General features: G+C 38.4%; 1 protein-coding gene across 16 annotated transcripts in view; it reads right to left on the reverse strand.

Annotated features, from left to right (window-relative positions):
• The window catches only part of DMD (dystrophin), a 1,006,777-nt gene that overhangs the window by 52,133 nt on the left and 936,538 nt on the right, over positions 1 to 18,106 (reverse strand). For all 16 annotated transcript variants that reach the window (XM_035114386.3, XM_035114388.3, XM_035114384.3 and 13 more), the window contains 3 exons: positions 10,134 to 10,208; positions 3,681 to 3,882; positions 2,210 to 2,295 (listed from right to left, as the gene is read on the reverse strand). In XM_035114386.3, the coding sequence (XP_034970277.3) occupies positions 2,210 to 2,295; positions 3,681 to 3,882; positions 10,134 to 10,208 (363 nt within the window). The remainder of the gene's footprint in view (positions 1 to 2,209; positions 2,296 to 3,680; positions 3,883 to 10,133; positions 10,209 to 18,106) is intronic.

An 18,106-nucleotide genomic window follows, 5' to 3' on the forward strand; every position in this document is an offset into this window, starting at 1 on the left:
CACTGTAACTCACATAAACCAAAACAAAAGCAAGGAAGTGCTTTTGTTAAATAAAATGTTAAATAATTAATGTCAAAAATATATCATTGTCAAAGCTCAGAATTGTAAAGTTACTAAAATCATTTTTAAATACTGAAGTATACCATTGGTAATCAACACTATTTGGGCCAAAAAAAGTAGCCCTAATTTTATTGCTGCTAGTGCACATTATCCTATATAGGTAATAAATTTGTGAGTAAATGCTTTAAGTATATACATGTTTTTAAGATTTTTGTCCCCGAACTAAATAGGAATAACTTGCATGCAAAGATGTTCACAATCAGAATAAAGAAATGAAGTTACCAAAAAATTGCACAATGATAAATGTCTGCAAACTGGATTTCCAAACTCAGATTTGCATCAAGAGTTGAAAAAACCCAAAAGCTTGGCATTTGGAATCCAATAATATATTTGGAAGAAAGAAAAAGAGTTCTGCATTACAGAACCATGTTACCCACAGGAAATGTTAATACCAGGAATTGTACTACCGGTACATGTAAATTTAATTTACTGCAAATGAGTTATATAGTACATATCTGAAGGTATGTTCAAGTTTGTAACAATTAAAAAAATGAGATTAAGATCAACCGACATATTTATTTGGCACTACCCACATGACCTGAATAAATCTTGTTTTCAAAGCATTAAAAACAGATTTCAGCAAGTGAAAATAATATGGTTATATTCCTGCAGACTCATTAATATTTCATTTTATACTAAGGGCACAATTATAGAAAAGCTTTAGTCTTGTATGGAAATTTACTAGTACAGCTTTAATACCTGATTTTATTTTGGTTCTATTTAAGACACCATTTCCTAGCCAAGTCTTAGTTTACATCATCAAGGAGGACTTTCCATTCCCATCATAGTTGTAGAGAGTATCTTGGTAGGAGAATTGATGTTATCAGGAGAGAGTTTCAGAGTCATCATGTGTTGCTCAACTTTTAGGAATGAGCAAGGAACACCACAAGGAAACACAATGCAAATAATAATTGGCATCCATGTGATAATAAGTACAAAGGTAAAGGACCCCTGGATGGTTAAGTCCAGTCAAAGGCGACTATGGGGTGCAGCGCTCATCTCGCTTTCAGGCCGAGGGATCCGGCGTTTGTCCACAGACGGCTTTCTAGGTCATGTGGCCAATGTCTAAACTGCTTCTAGTGCAATGGGACACTGTGATGGAAACCAGAGTGCACAGAATTTTACCTTCCTGCCGCAGCGGTACCTATTTATCTACAATATTGCAGGACTACAACATTCACCACTCATTACCATTGACCATCCTGGCTAGGAGTGATGGGAGTTGTAGTCCAGCAACATCTAGAGGGCCAAAGCTTTCCCATCCCTGAACTAGTGGGATCTTCTAAGAAATCTCACTCCCGTTTCTTTTGAAGGACAGATCAAGTCAGCCTCAATAAAGATTTTCTGATTCTATCTTATTATCCTAAGTGTTAGGACACTTTTCTAAGACAAAGTATTTAAGCAGAATGGTAGATTCCAAAATTTAGGAGAAAGGAATATACCTTACAGGCCCTGATTTCACTCAACAATGTAATTTTTGGAATAACATAAGTCACTCACATGACACTCCCACCAGCAGAAGGAGAGGCAATTTTCAGCAATCTCCCCTTCCTCAGGTGCTACCTCTCATGCTGCTCTGGAGGTTTCCCCAACTCTCTGGAGATTATTCCTGGGGGACTTCTGCTGGTTGCTATGTCATGTGAGTCAACTCCACTCAGTGGATGCTCCTGTCAGTCTCCTTTGCAGACTGTCCTTCCTGAAAGCTGGAGCACGTAAAACAGCACAGTGGGACTTCAGTGAACTACACAACTACTTCCCTGTGCCAATTAGATTTTTGAGTCTGTACTCCAAGAATTATTTCAGGCGAAGGATTTAATGGATGGCTCCCAACTACAATCAATTTTCATTGTTTTACTCAGAGTAGATCCACTGAAATTAATAAATGTGATGAAGCTAAGTCTGTTAGTTTCAGTGGCTGCTCTGGGCAAAAACTTAGTTGAGTTTTTGGAAATACCTGTTTGCTTAAAAATTGAAAAATAAAGGAGAATGTTTAGAATATGCAAGGAGCTGACAAACAAGTATTTGCTGCTTCTAAATGCTGCATTTATGTTGTAAACAGCGAAAAAACAAACTGTGCAACTTAACTTACATCTGTATTTATCTTCCAAATGTGCTTTACAGAGGGAAATAACACCAGTTTTAAAAGAGAGGACACGGATCCTTCCTGTTCGACCCCTATTGAAATTAAATCACAGGAAAAGGAGAAAAATAATACAGTCAAATATGTTAATTGAACATGCAATTAATATTTGCTATTTCTAAATGCATCAATGAACATCTTAGAAATTAAGAAAAAACTCAAAAGGAATGGAAAAGCCCAACAAAACCAGTAGATTATAACTCTGCAAAAGGGTATTATTAGATAAGCAAAGCTTCACAAACTTTTAAATTTCAGAATTATGACTTCTTTTGTTGCTCCTTAGGCCACGCAATTAACTCATGTATGCTGAACAGCAGTCTTCAGTAGTCTTCAGTAGTCTTTTAAGTCTTAGAAATCCTATCCCATGGGTATGTCATTGTTTTTAATATGAAACTTCTTAAATGCCTACTTAAATATTCTATCATTTTATTTTATTTTATTATTTTTATGGTTAGCAATTGCTTTAAAATTGTGCTTTAACACTGTCACCTGCTGTTGGACCTTAGGGTGAAGTGCGGGAAACAAACAAATCACAAAAAGTGTTTTTATAATATTTTGAGTTGCTGTTGCCTCCTGTAAAAGACATATTGTACTGAAATACAAAATTACATTTCTATTTGGCAGAAATAAACCATTACATCAACTGAATTCTATAAAATAATGATTTCAGCAACTAATAGACATCCTCTTTGCACCTACAGATTAAACAAAACACAATAAAATTGAGATAGACTATCATAACATTACAACAAAACTAGAATTGGGGCAGATTTTGGAAAGGAAGAAAATTTGTAGCTCCAGAGGATACTGCTGGAGATTCCAGCAGTTCCTAAAACAAAATTTAGCAGTCCATGATTATCTTAATTAAAACTTGATTAAAAATCGTTGGGATCTGGAAGAATTCCAATGCTGCAAACCATTTCCTTAACTGAAGATTTTCCTTTAATTAAACTAAAACCAGTTAGTTGTGTTCTTTGAAATGAACTGACAATATTTTATTTGCCCATAAAACAGCTTTTTATGTGATGTGGCTTCTCTTGAAAAAAGACAGTTTTAACCATGCCATGGTAAATCCTCTGGGGAGTGGGGATGATAGGATATACCAGACCAAAAACAAACAAACAAACAAACAAACAAAAACCCTGAAGGGCCTACTAGTTGATTTAACAAATGAGACAGAAGCTGACCCCAATTATATAGGACTTTCTATTTAAATCTGTCATTTCCCAGTTTTATATTTCATAACAGAACTGCACAGGGCTTCAAAACTAACCAAAGTATTTGCTGAATAGCCTTAAAGCTATTAGCTTGTATTAAACTTGCACTCTGATCACCAGCTTGCCAGCTCTGAGCCATTCATTTTTCTAGCAAGAACAAAAGTTCATTATAAGAAGTGTCACTGAAGTCTACCCGCACATACGTGTCATAAACATTCAAAAGCCAGTTGAGGCACATGTCCACGCAGAGAGGGACGTTGACTAGGTTATTGTGCTCTTGTTCGAGTCGATCATAAATGGTAGTCAAGCAGTTGATGATCTGAAGTATATCCATTGGTTGGTCATTCTGTTTGAGGTTGTGCTGGTCCAAGGCATCACATGCAGCAGACAGACTCAGGAGATCCACTGTACAAGGAATAAAAACAACAATCCTAATAAAAAGCAGCCTTAATCTGTGACAATCAAGACAAATTAATTATCTAGCTGTGTGTGTTGGACTTGACCATTAGTGTATTAGCTTTAAAATGTAGCTTTCATATTTCATTTTTAGTATTATACAGTCACTAATGGCTTTTCTCTATATAGGTATGATCTAATTCTAGTTCAATGGCATAACTTGTTACTTGTCTAAAAAATGCTTCTTGTCGAGCCACAGTCTGTTTATCAGCTTCATCCCCTGGGATAAGGCAAAGATCCTTTAATACAAATTTATTCGCCAAATTGGAAATGCAGTAAAATACTTTTTAACATGGAGCTTAAGGCTGAGTGTTCAGCTCTTCTGAGAGAATGAATAAATGATAATGAAGTGAACTCCTCAAGTAATGGGTGGCAGTCTAATTGTATATGCACCTACAAATAAACAGAGGTTATTCTCTTTCGGAAAAGTTTTCCATGCCAATAAATGACAGTGCCTTGAAAGTGGTTAATGATTTTTTTGTTATTGTTTTCAACTTGCATGAAACACCACTAGCATATCTACTAAGCAGTAGTGTTGAAAATACATTTTTCTTCAGAGAATTACTGAACTACAACACAACTGTACTCTTCGATCAGAACTCTGTACCTCTTCCAAACATTATAAAACCCCTCTTTCACAGAAGCATGCATAATAAGGTATTATGCTATAACAGGCATCCCCAAACTGCGGCCCTCCATATGTTTTGGCCTACAACTCCCATGATCAGGGCCAGTGGTCAGGGAAGATGGGAATTGTAGTCCAAAACATATGGAGGGCAGAGGTTTGGGGATGCCTGTGCTATACTGTTTAGCGTAATTGGACACTTTTAAATATAGAGAAAATAGATATAACTATTTTCAGTGGCAGAGCACAGTTAAACTTACAGCAGTGGACAAAGGGTCAGAGACTCTTCAATTTTGCATCTCTCCACCTTTATATCATATTTTAAAAGTGCGCTTTCCAGTGTCTTAACTCTGAACTTTTTTAAAAAATGAAGGGGGTTGGACTGGATGGCCCTTGTGGTCTCTTCCAACTCTATGATTCTATGATTCAATTCCCTTCCCAGTTTGGATTGGTTGGATGAACTTAATTTAAAAATATTTTAAGTGGTACTTTTGCACTGTGGTTGAACAAATTTAGGGGCCCTAATGACAATTAACCTTTTTTTCTGTATAAGGCAACTAACAACAAACACAACTGAGGCATTCTTGTAGTTTTCACTGACACAACTCCCACAGTTGATATGGCAGCTCTTGAGCATATTGCCATACTAGTTGTGGAATACACAAGAGCAGAAGCTAGACAAGCCCCGTGCAAATGGTCATTTACCATACAAATTAATGCATGGTAGGGTGTTCAAACCGAATCCACTAGTCTGACATCCGAATCTCCATGAATTTACAATTCCTGAATGTGTGTAGGCTCTCTCTGTGAAAACCATACCTTGAAGAAATGGAAGGTATGAGATTGCGTGGAAGAATCCTACAGTAGGCCTAGTGTAAATGTGACTTTCAATGCATGCAAGTGGTTACTACCCTAGTCCCAACCCACCATCATTCATGTGTTTGATGGCCTTCTGTGCAAGGTGACAGAAAGCTCCACAAACATGTAGGACCCTTTACACCCACACAAAAGAATCTTCTGAATCATGGCCAGATGATAACAGTGACTGGTTATTGTAATCTGTTGCACTTCCCCCCAACCTCCCCCCCCATACCCAGGCTATTGCTATGTACTATACTGCAGGTGTGCAGACTTCAGGATTGCAGTAGTATGACTGGCTGAGCAATCCAAATCCCCTTTGTGTCAGATTGGGGCAAGGGCATATGGATTAGGCAGAAGTTTCTTGTCAGCCTCTGTTTACCTCCTGCTGCTGTTGCCTTTGGAGTGATGCCACTATGGAGCTCTGCCTTCTGTTGTGAACTTCCCCCTTCTGCCCACCACATGTGTGAACATGCAGAAGTAGAGAATCCCCTCACCAGGCCAGCACAAAAACCATAAATAGGGCTTTCCAGAGGCAGGAAGGATGTGGGGCAAAGCCAGCCCTGCTTCAGTTGTGTGATAGCATTAGGCCTGATTCATACCCAATTGCTGAACCAGGTCTAGACTGGCAAAGCAATCTATCTGCCCTGGCAACCATACATGGCAGGGCTATAGATGCAGTGGTCCACTCCACTCTCTGAGGCCCGGCTGGGCTGGGAGAAGGCAGCCTAAGGCTGCATCCAACTCATTATCTTATAAATAATGCACAGTAAGATTTTAACTTATGCACATTTAACTTGTGTGTATTTAGCTTTACGTGTGTGGCAAAAATATCAAAGGGGTCAGGGTTCTGGAAAAATGACTTTGGTAATCTCACCCACCACTGAACTGAAAGGGTTTGATTATATGTGATTTTGGCTTTAGGCATGATCCCTAGAATAGAACCCCAGTATAAATTGTGGGCTTAATGTATTGTCATACTCTGAGAACATGATTAACTTAAATCCTATTGGTTTTAATGGGTTTACTCTAACCACAACCCATTAGAGATATCTAATTCTAAATTAAAGTTATGATGATTTAAATTTTATTGCTATTAGCTGCCTTAAGCTCTACTGGAAAAGGCTGGATACAATTCGTTTAATTTAAAAAAAAATCATTTGTGGTAACATCCCTGAAACTCATTTGACAAGTTGTTCAAATTTCATTTAATGTTAACATGCAATTATATATTCCCACCCCAAACTTTTTGATAGAGAACAGAAACTGGAATTTATTTATTTTTAAATGTTTTTATTTGTTGCCTAGAGCAATTAAAGCCTGGTGGCTTTAATTAATTTAAATATAAATAGCAGCAGTATTTTATGCATACTTTCTTCTAATTTCCAGTGAGTTTAATAGGTTTTACTTCCAAGTAAGTGCAAATAAAACTACAGTCTTGCAGTGCAATCCTCTACATGTCCATGTAAAAGTAAGCCCCAATGAGTTCAATGGGGCTTATTTCCAGGTGTGTATAGGATTACAGCAATAATCTCAAGTAAACAAGTGTTCTTTTTAATTAATACTCCTAACTTTTTAAGGAATATTGTATCTTTCTTCCTTTCCCTATATCAACAATTCAAGATTAAATCAATTATGCTACTGGAAATTCATTTACAGCAATGAATTTGGATTAAAAGTATTTGTTGTTGAAAGTTAAGGACATTGCTACTAGCAATATATCAAAGCTTCTATAGCCTACATATAAGAGGGGTATTTAAAATGAGAATTAAAAGTAGTAAAAGTAGTTAAAAGTAGAAGTTGGCAAATGTGTCCTCTTTTCTGCTCTTCAAAATATGGCAACCCTAGCTTTGTGCTTCTTACTTCGGAAGTATAATTCCTTGGAGAGCAAACATTGTTAGCCAGCCATATCAAACAACTCCCTTTGAAGCAGGCATGAACAATTGGCTTAGGTATTTAGCAGAGGTGGCAATGCATGTTTAATAAGAACATCCGGAATGGTAAAAACCTGACTTGGCCCTAATTAAACTTGTAAGTGAAGACAAATTATGCTGTAAAGTTCTTACAACTGCTTGAAGGAGGACTGGTATGAAACACACACATATACATTTTAAATAAAGCACATAATTTGTACAGCTTTACATTTCCACAGACTCACTTTTTTTTTTACAATAATTTATATATGACATGCCACAGCATACCACCAGGACATATTTACACTTGCCAGTGAAACATACTGCATTCAGAACTGCCTCAGTTAATACTATAATCAGCTGCATCAGCCCCCCCTATTTCTACACCTATGTAAAATGGTTGCTTTTGCATAGCCCCTTCCATGATAATGGAGTGGTTATATTTTTACACATCATCCCAATCTCTGAGCTGTGTTAAGATTCCAGGAGTACCAGGTCTGTGTTCCCCTTCAATGAGGCACAACAGAGCTTGTGGTGTCTTTATGATACATGGTTTATTGACGCATATATACAACTGAATCCAATAGAGGGATCTGCAGCATTACATTCCAAGAGCCCATAGCCAAAGCATTGGGTTCAAAACAGACACCAGCATCCTGTTTTTTGTTTTTGTTTTTACTCCTTCTCCATCCCACTGCTTAGTAACTCTATTCCTTAACTCCTCCCTGCCACTCTAAACCCTACACTCTTATCCACAGAGTCCCTTTGAGCTCTGTACTTCCTAATGACTTATCAGCTCACCAGGCTATCATCTCAGGGAAGCTTGTCTGACTTAATTAGCACCTAACTTATGTGAATTTCCTAAGGAAGGGTCAAAACTTAAAATATCTGCCTGCTTTAATTAGCTTTCACATATGCTAATAAAAAAGTTACCTATGGGCCCACCACACCTCTTACTGCACCCTCACACACACTTAAAGGTAAAGGGGTGAAGGGGCCCCTGACCATTAGGTCCCGTTGTGACCGACTCTGGGGTTGCGGTGTTCATCTCACTTTACTGGCCGAGGGAGCCGGCGTACAGCTTTCAGGTCATGTGGCCAGCATGACAAAGCCACTTCTGGCAAACCAGAGCAGTGCATGGAAACGCCATTTACCTTCCCGCTGTAGCGGTGCCTATTTATCTCCTTGAACTTTGACATGCTTTCGAACTGCTAGGTTGGCAGGAGCTGCGACCGAGCAACGGGAGCTCACCCCGCAACGGGGATTCGAACCGCCGACCTTCTGATCGCCAAGCCCTAGGTGCTGTGGTTTAACCCACAGTGCCACCCGCGTCCCCCCCCACACACACTTGGGACCACCTTAAATACACATGAGTTTGGCTATTTCCCAGTTCCAACAACCCAACCTTAATTAAGTCTTACGGCCACAGATTCATAACAATATGGGATACCAAAATTCAGAAAAAGGTTTTGCTTTAAAAGCTTACTGTAGCCTTCAGTGTTGCACAAACAGACTTCCACTCACATAATGGGACTTCAGTTGCCCCTCTTCCCTACTGCAGCTCCCCAAGCACCCTCTAGATGGTCACCCAATTCTCTGGAGTCCCTTTTGAGGGAGCATCAGGGGTGCTGTGAGGGAAGAGGGGAAGCTGAAGTGGGAGTCCATTCCATTTTACAAGTGGGAGTCCATTCCATTCACACACAGACAGCTTTGGATACCACCCTCTAGATGACAATGAAAGTACAGAAATACCAACATTCATTAACAGTTATCATGAACCTTCAGTTAGTTTCAAAGCCCACAGTCTAGTTAGAAATTCTTCATTATTATTACTATTACTGTGCATTTTGGCTTTCATATGCAGTGCTATTTTTCTAGAAAAAATAGGTGCCGGAACTCACCATGAACACTTCCCTCATCCTCTTAGAATGGCAATGGTGCCCACCTGAGAGGTGCCGGGAAAAAGCTGAAAAAAAGCCCCTGCATATAATTGAAAGGGGGGAAGCTTTTATTTCATTCTGATGATGTTATTCTGTTTATTTTAAAGTCTTTTTTAAATCTCTGGTCTTCCTCCTGAAAGCCATGTATTTATGTGTATGCTTTTTGCATATTTTCAAATAATGATGCTAGCAACCAGACATTTCTTAGAACATATGCATTTCCAGAAGCAAGATCTATGATTCAGAGGGTTTTCAACTATACCCTCAATATATACCCGAACAGAACCCAAAACTGTCAAGTTTAACAAGTAAACTGAAAACAATTTTCAAATGGAAAAAATAAAAGAAACTATGGTGTGCAACATGCTTTTAAAATGTTTCCATATCCAAATTAAGGGAAAATTTCACTGAGGCTCATAACATTCCCCTGTTGTTTTTATTTAAAAAGATTTCCCTGACCTACCTCACAGAATTGTTGAGGTGATAAAATGGAGAGAGGGAGAATCATGTATTCCACCTTGCATTCCTTTCAGGAAAAGGTGGATATATGTATTATTTTATTTTATTTCTTTCCCAAAACTCCTGCTTAAACAATGGTGCCGGTATTTCTTAGAGTCATAGTCTGGGTACAACCTCAAAATGAACAGTATAAGGGGTGGCGGAACAATATGGGGGAAACTAACAATGAAGCATTATATTATTATTATTATTATTATTATTATTATTATTATTATTATTATTATTATATATTTATTTTATACCCTACCTTTTCCCTGACAGGACTCAAGCATACTTATCACAATTTTTGAAGTGTATGTTTCTGAAGTACATACACAAAAAATGAAAGTTGAATAAAATACTCACAACAAAGAGCTTTCTGTAGTCTTCGGAGCTTCATAGCAGTTCTGTATGCTGAGAATCTAACATTGTTCAAGTCAGCTAAGAGGTGAATGAAAGAAAAAGGAGGATGAGAGAAAATCAATTATTTCATAATTGATGCAATGGCACAGTATTTGGTGAAAAGATAAACTAAAGATTTACTTAAAATATTTTCTTCATTTTAAATGTGAGGAATTAAACCAGTAACCGCAAAAAGGCTATTCTTAATATTAACAACCCTGCTCTCATGTGATATGCTTCACACATAAAGGGCAGAAACCAGCCAAAGTTAAGTACCATTAAGGCTGCAAACCTTAATATATATCTACTTACCTAGGAGCAAGTCCCACTGAACTCAACATGGTTCAATTCTCAGTGGACATGTATAAGATTGTGCTGTGTCAGTGATTTCAAGGGAGATTTAAGCGCCTAAACTTTTTCCTATTGAAATTCATGGGATTAAAATGTTTTTTGGTTTGGCTGGATTATGGCCAAAATGATGCATAGTACTATTGCAAGATTAAAGTGTTGCTACTTTAAAGATATGAATTAGGAAATCCCCCCCCCCTTCAGCTTGGGATCCGCAGGCTTCTTGTAATGAGTACTTGAAAAGGGAAAAAGAGAAGGACTTAAGGGAGGAAAAAAGATAGACACAGAGAAGGGGGGGGGGAGGGACTTCTGCCAGGGTTTGCATGTAGGAACTAAATCCTGTGATGCACCAGAGAACAATGCAGCTTTATAAAGAGCCAAGGCCAGCGCCATTTTCACCTACTTTTGTTCCACCCAAGCCTACCATTTCGCTTCACTTAATAACTGAGCAGTTAAGATGCCCCTTTGAAGTTACAATGAACAGGGACAGAATGGGATCTCACCCAAGTAAAGATGGGTTGAGAACAGAAGCACCACAACAGCCTTATTAAAATATTTATTCCTCCCACTTCCATTTAAAAACAACAAACAAATATATAAGCTCCGAAATAAAGCCATTGAGCTCCTTATGCTTCAGCATGGGGTGGAATGCAGTTAGGTGGGCTTTTGTTACCACCATGCCTCTGTGCTACAGCCCACTTTTGAATGCAGCCTCATCTTGCATATTAGGGATGAATGTGCCGAAACATATACAAACATGTGCCTCTAGATCTGGTGCATGTTTCTCCTTGCCTTGTAGACACTGGTTCTTTTCATAGGGACAGAGCAGAGAATAAAAGCTGCTAGCCTTTGAAGTTGCACCATCACACCTGACACTAGCATTCACAAAGAAGAAAGCCTTGCACATCAATCCTGATTAGGCACCACACACACAAAAATGTTCTTTTCACTTCATAGGTCTCTTCAGACTTTCCCTCCATCCTATTTATTATGTCTGGTAAATATTCTGGGAAGTGCAGAAAACTCCCATGAAAGAGTTCAGCACCCAGAGATACAGTACTCTCCTGCCCACCTTTAAAAAAAAATAAAAAAGGAGTAGCAAAAAACACACTTCATATCACCATTTAGCTGTCAAATAGATAAGCATCACAATATCTAGACTGCAGCTTTTGGAGTATTCATTTTGAATGTCTGCTAAAATACCTCATCTTGTTAATACTACTAGCCTTCATTATGTATCTGCTGTATTTCTGTTACAGATTTCCATGCACCTTTTAAATAGGCTGCTCATTAGTGTATTGTTCCGGCATTGTTCCTTCCTGCCAGATCTGCCTCACCATAATAGAAAGTGCCTCACAAACCTTCATGTGGCTTAGAATAAACTATGGTACTTAAACAATCCCATAGACAATAAATCTATCATGAAAGCAAATTAATAAAGAACTCTTTTGCCAAGGCACTGTGACTGCAATTTCATTGTGCGGATGTGTAAAAAAGAAAAAGAAAAAAGAATGCTTTAATTAAGGACAGAGGGAAGAAGCAAGAATACTATGTTACAAATGAGAAAGAGAAGTGAGATAATACAGATTAACATATAAATAGCATCTGGTGAAAGAAAAAAAGGCATTTCAATGCTCTTTAAGTAATGTAAATGATAATGTTAGGAGGAGAGCTAAACTCAGTAAAACTTTATACAAAAACAGCAATTAGTTGGCATATTTGAATAATACCCTTACATGGATACTACAGCATGTAAAAGCGCCACGTTCACCTACCCCATCCCTTTCTTTTCCTCCATTCGCCAGTTCTTCTGGAGACCTTTCTCCCCACAGTGCAGCTGCCCCTCATAGCTCTTTGCTACATGCAGCTACAGTGTAACAACCCCCAACCTCTGTCCACTTCCCCCCCTCCATTAGCATTTTTCAATTAAATGTTTTTCTTAACAAACACTCTCAATTTGGATCTCTTTTATAAATAGAAGTTGCAAGTAAAATTAGTTAATTTGATAGTGTTTGAATTATGCAGCAGAAAGGCACCCTTTCATAAATGCCTGAGGCTTGCTCACAACATAAGAAGCTGTAGCAATGAAGCTGCATGCTTGGTCCATACACATGATTGAAATTAGGCTGGTTTTAAGAATTTTTAAATATAGGAATTATCAATATTATCAGTCTCCTAGAGAGTAACCTACTCCTGAACCCAACCACCCCAATACAGTAAAACATAATATCATGTCACTCTCTTCAAAACACTTGTAACGAAGAGTGCTTCCAGACAGGAGTTTATTCTGAAATCAATTCTGCTCACATACATATATTTTTCACCATCCACACCCTGTTATCATCAAAATTCCAGCCTATAATTTATACTTGTTTAATCCAGATTTGCTCGCTCCCCATAAAATCGGATTAAAATAAACACTTCTGCTGTCAAGCCTTTTAGTACATGTTTTTAATGGTGGTTTGTTACATATGTGGTGACATTTTGCTGGCTGGTTCTAATGCTGCACTTCTACTTCTGTTTGCTCCTCGCCTGACCACCACCAAGTCATATTGTTCATGGTAGCTAAAACAATAAACACATGCCTATTTCTACCTGCAGAACAGGGCATAGCTGCCAAGTTTTCCCTTTTCTCGCGAGGAAGCCTATTCAGCATAAGGGAAAATCCCTTTAAAAAAGGGATAACTTGGCAGCTATGGAACAGGGCCAGCTCTAAGAAGAGGCAAAGTGAGGCATCTGCCTCAGGCAGCAGATGCTAAAGCACAGGGAGTGGCCAGAGCTGTGAGTGCCATGCAGCCTGCCCTGCACCCCTGTGCTAGCCTTCAAGAGCAGTGGAAGATACAGCTCCTTTACTAGCATTAGAGTAAGGTTAAACTACAGTCCAATTGGCATCTGCACATGCCATGGGAAAGAGGACCACCTTGTCATTCACCTCTGGCCACAAAATGTCTTGAGCCAGCCCTGCTGCAGAAGGTGCATTTAAATTTCAACCCCACGATTAGGAATAGTTATTTTCTCAAGAACTTCACATAGTACATGAAAGGATTACTCTTTGGAAACTGAAACTACAGTACATACACAATGCTTTTTTTAAAAAATATATTCAACATAGACATCTTGCTACACCTCCTTAACAGTCCTAGCTCTGCACCCTTGAATTCTTTTGGCTGGTTGCAATGTCTCCTGCAAGTTCTAACTTGCTTGGATGCAGGATGGGGAGAAGTGTGTATGTATGCCTAGAATGTCAGATTTTTGTATGGCTGCAATGCAGCCTACTCAACAATGGTAAGAGTCACACCCACTGCTCTGCTTAGTTTTGCATCTATCCCCTCCCACAATTCAAATGTCCCCCTGGGAAGGCTATCTATGAGGAAATGCAGTCCTCAGGCTGAAAAGGGTTCCCCACCTCTGCTTTAAGTGAACAGGAAACCTGCTGCTCAACACAACTGGTTCTATGAACATCAAATGAGTTGTTTATGTTTACCTGTTTAGTACACTATTTGCTTAATTGTTCCATATAATTTGTTCAAAACCATTTTTCATGTAAATTATCAACATGTTTTATCTTAAATAAATAAATATTGCAGAAAATAATAGTATGCAACTATTATTGCTCTACATAAAACCTAAAATTTATGTTTATTTGTTCACAATTTAGCATACTGAGAATAAATGAGTCAAATTCCTATGTTTTCATCACTCGTAGTGAGGCAAAGTTTCAATCTGTAGGAGCAGGGTCTAAATATTAACCGATTTGTCCCAAATTTGAAATTTGACTATGTTTATACCATACGCCTGATATAAGATCAAGGGAGGAAACATTTTCCAAAAAAAGTTTTTTATGACCCACCCTAATGGTTAATGCAGGGCTGCAACAATGAACAATGTAAGGATTCTATGAGCCATGCCTGTTGGGATATAAACTTCAAAATTTTACCAGGATATTCTTGTAAACAGGGATTTGAGTTTCAAACAAGAATTTCAAATCCCGGGTTTGGAGTCAAGATTAAGTTTTCATAAACCAACATCAGTGTAAGTGCAGACATGGTTCAGGGCAGCAGCATTCAGCTGCACACCTCACTTTCTACTAATAAATCCTTACTCAACTGCAGTGATTTCAGGGTGTCCTGTTAAATTACTCGGTAATTTTCAGGGTAAAAAACTCCAAATGAAAACAGCAACTGTCTGTCTTTGAGGTTAGTTTATCAAACTCAGTATTTTTAGTTACTTTTAGTTATTATATACAGTTTTGATATCAAATAAAGCACGTCATGCTATCAGACTTTCTTCTTGCTCATTTTAATATTTGTTGTCAGTTCTTTAGAAGTTTATTCCAAAAACAGAACTTTGAACAATTTTAGACTATGAATATATTTATAAATGTATTAACATACAAAAGTGAATGGTGGTCTTTTTTCCCCCACTTACAAAAGAATTGGCAAGCATACATACCAGAGGTAGGATATTTAATGGGGTGCCAGCTTAGTATTTGAGTATTTCTTGAATAAATTGCACTAGATCCAGAAACACATATCCACATATTCCTGCATTGCAGGGGGTGGACTAGATGACCTTGGGGGTACCTTCCAAATATGATTCTATGACCCAGAAAGCCATATTGCAGAATAATATAGACACGATTTTGAACGCCAAAACAATCTAAAAGAGAAACTGTTCATTCAACTACCACAACTGTTCTCCGTGCCAGTTTATGGCCAATGTATTGCAGCTTTTGATACAAGCTTCTGATACGTAGTTTCAAAAATGTATCATGTAAGAGATGTGTCATGTTTGTTTGCAGTGACTGCGACCTATTTATGTCTTTATTCTCCCCACTTTCTTTTTACACATAAGGTTTACAGTCACAGATGATAAAGCAATAGATTCTGGAAATATAAACGAAAAAGCATCATGCTTCAAGTTAAGAACTGTGAGTTGCCTTTACTATTTTACACTGGTGAATTCAGAGAGAATCCAAATAGGTAACAAGAGCTGACTGCATCCAGCTGCTACAATTACCATTTAAAACAACACTAGTTTACCTGGAGGAAACATACTCTTTCGTTAACTTAAAATGCTGAGGTGGATATTGCTAAAATATCATTAAAACACAACAGTACACATTTTACTGAGACATTACCACAGAGCTATGGTGCAGATGTAGTTTGAAAACAGTTTACAATTCAGTGGTACTTATCCATGCTTAAGATCACTGGCAATAATTTAACACGTGTTAAGATTACTTATTTAAAATAATAATAATTTTGATTGAAATTATTTGGCTTTCAGTGTCAATACTAGGAAGTTTGAACTGAGATAATGAAATAAGTAATAGTGTGATTTATGTGCTATTGGAATGCTTGAACCAATCAACATTCCCTCAAGCATGTAAGGAAAAGAGATGACAATGCCCTATAGATGTCAGACATTTTAGCCATGGCTTGGGAATTGGGATTAAATATGTTGTCTTGTAGCTGTGTTTTGGGGGAGGGGAATAATATGTTGTCCATGAAAGTGTGCTTTGTTATTTTGCAGTTTAAATCTTGTAGGAAAAGAAAATCACTTCTAGTGATTTTCATCATCTAGTATATAACCAGATTATAAAAAAGATGACTACAAAAAATCAGGAAGCAGCATAACCCGCAGAGAGCATGAAGAGAATGATCTCTCTTGCAGTTTTGGAGAAGGTCACGTTTATTTATTTATTATGTACTAAAAATGTTTCAGGCAAATTTTATATATATATATATATATATATATATATATATATATATATATATATATATATATCACTACAACTGCAACAATTATTCATATTGGGTTTTTTTTTAAAAAAAAAAACAACAACAACCAGGGCAAACTTAAACTGTCCCTCAAGTTCTGTCTTCCAGTCAACTAATTCCCCTGTCCCCACACTAAACTTGTTACTTTTTTCCTGTTTCATCGGTGGACAAGTATGGTTCTCTATATTCCCCCCTCTTGCATGCTGCCCACCATTACTGACATGGCTCAGCAGTACTAAAAAAAAAATGTTACCCAATTATGGGTCACACATCAAATGGAGCTATTGGGGGTTTGACAGATTTCAAAATAAGACTCAGAATTTGATTTGAAAAGGTGCATTACCTTCCAGGTTCGGGAAGAACAGTTCCATTTTTAAAATCCCACTTCAGACCCTGACTAGTGGCAGACAACTCACAATCTTGCCTTGCTAAATACAACAGTGAAGACATGCTCATGTTGCATGTAAATAGATAGGCAGGATAAATATTTTTAAGCAACTCTGAGATGTCACACAACACAGGATCAACACAGAGACTGTGAAACATAGGTAGACAAATACTGAAAACACTGAGTGGAATTCAGAGTTGCTCTATGACACCCACCCCCACCCTCCCGGGGAAGAATTTCAGCTTGCTAGACAGAACAACCCCCCTCTCCGCCCCCCAGCATGCTATTTGGGGGGTTCTCCTGACCCCTCAGGAGACAATTTTGAAGGAGATGCATGGGCGAGAAGAGGGGGGAAGCCCTGCTCCACAAGCATAAGTCCTAGGGTCTTTAGGCTGACCCTGACCCTGACCCTGACCTTCCTCTGCCTGGTTTCTTTCAGGTGTCCAGTTCACCCACAGCCTAATTCATAGCTGCTGCCATCGCCAGAATCTCTGATTGCATTTTTCTCCCACCACCCTATTACTATTTGTTGGCTGCAATCCTAATTCCACTGACATGGAAGTAAGCCCCATGGAATTCAATAATACCACTGTTGAATAGACATGGTTAGGATCAGAGCTTTTCCTAGAACTTTTCTAGAACTTTTATTTAGAACCTCTGTGCTGCCCCAATCACCATGCCATGCCATGACACGCCGCGTCATGCCGCACAGCCAGAATTATGCTGTCGGTTACCTGGGCACTCTCACAAACACACTCTACATACTATTTACAACTTCCCTCTCTCACACACCACATACCTCCTAGGCCAGGGGTCAGCAAACCTTTTCAGCAGGGGGCCAGTCCACTGTCCCTCAAACCTTGTGGAGGGCCGGACTATATTTTGGAAAAGAAAAAAAATGAACGAATTCCTATGCCCCACAAATAACTCAGAGATGCATTTTAAATAAAATGACACATTCTACTCTTGTAAAAACATGCTGATTCCCAGACCATCTGCGGGCCGGATTTAGAAGGTGATTGGGCCACATCTGGCCCCCAGGCTTAGTTTGGGGACACCTGTCCTAGGCCCAACAGGTTTCAGCACCTTTTTAACCCTTGTCCCTATGTAAAAATGTCCCTATTATGCTGCATACAGGAACTTCTATCTGTAGCTGTCTTGCTACAAATACTGACATTTTTGTGCCTTGAGCCAGGGATACCAATGCAGTGCATTCAATATGTTGTTGAACTACAACTCCCAGCAGCATGGGAGCCCAAATCAGTTCTGGTATGCAAAACAAATTCCTGGACTCAGAATTTTTTTAATTCTAAATATATCCCCTTTGCAACAGGCTCTGCTTGGTAGATCTCATGTCTCTGGTAAAAAACAAAGTAAATCACATAAGCTGAAGTCTGCCCACCTCTTTATTACCGTAA

This window comes from Zootoca vivipara, chromosome 4, assembly GCF_965207765.1.
Source record: "Zootoca vivipara chromosome 4, rZooViv2.hap1.1, whole genome shotgun sequence".
NCBI lineage: Eukaryota > Metazoa > Chordata > Lepidosauria > Squamata > Lacertidae > Zootoca > Zootoca vivipara.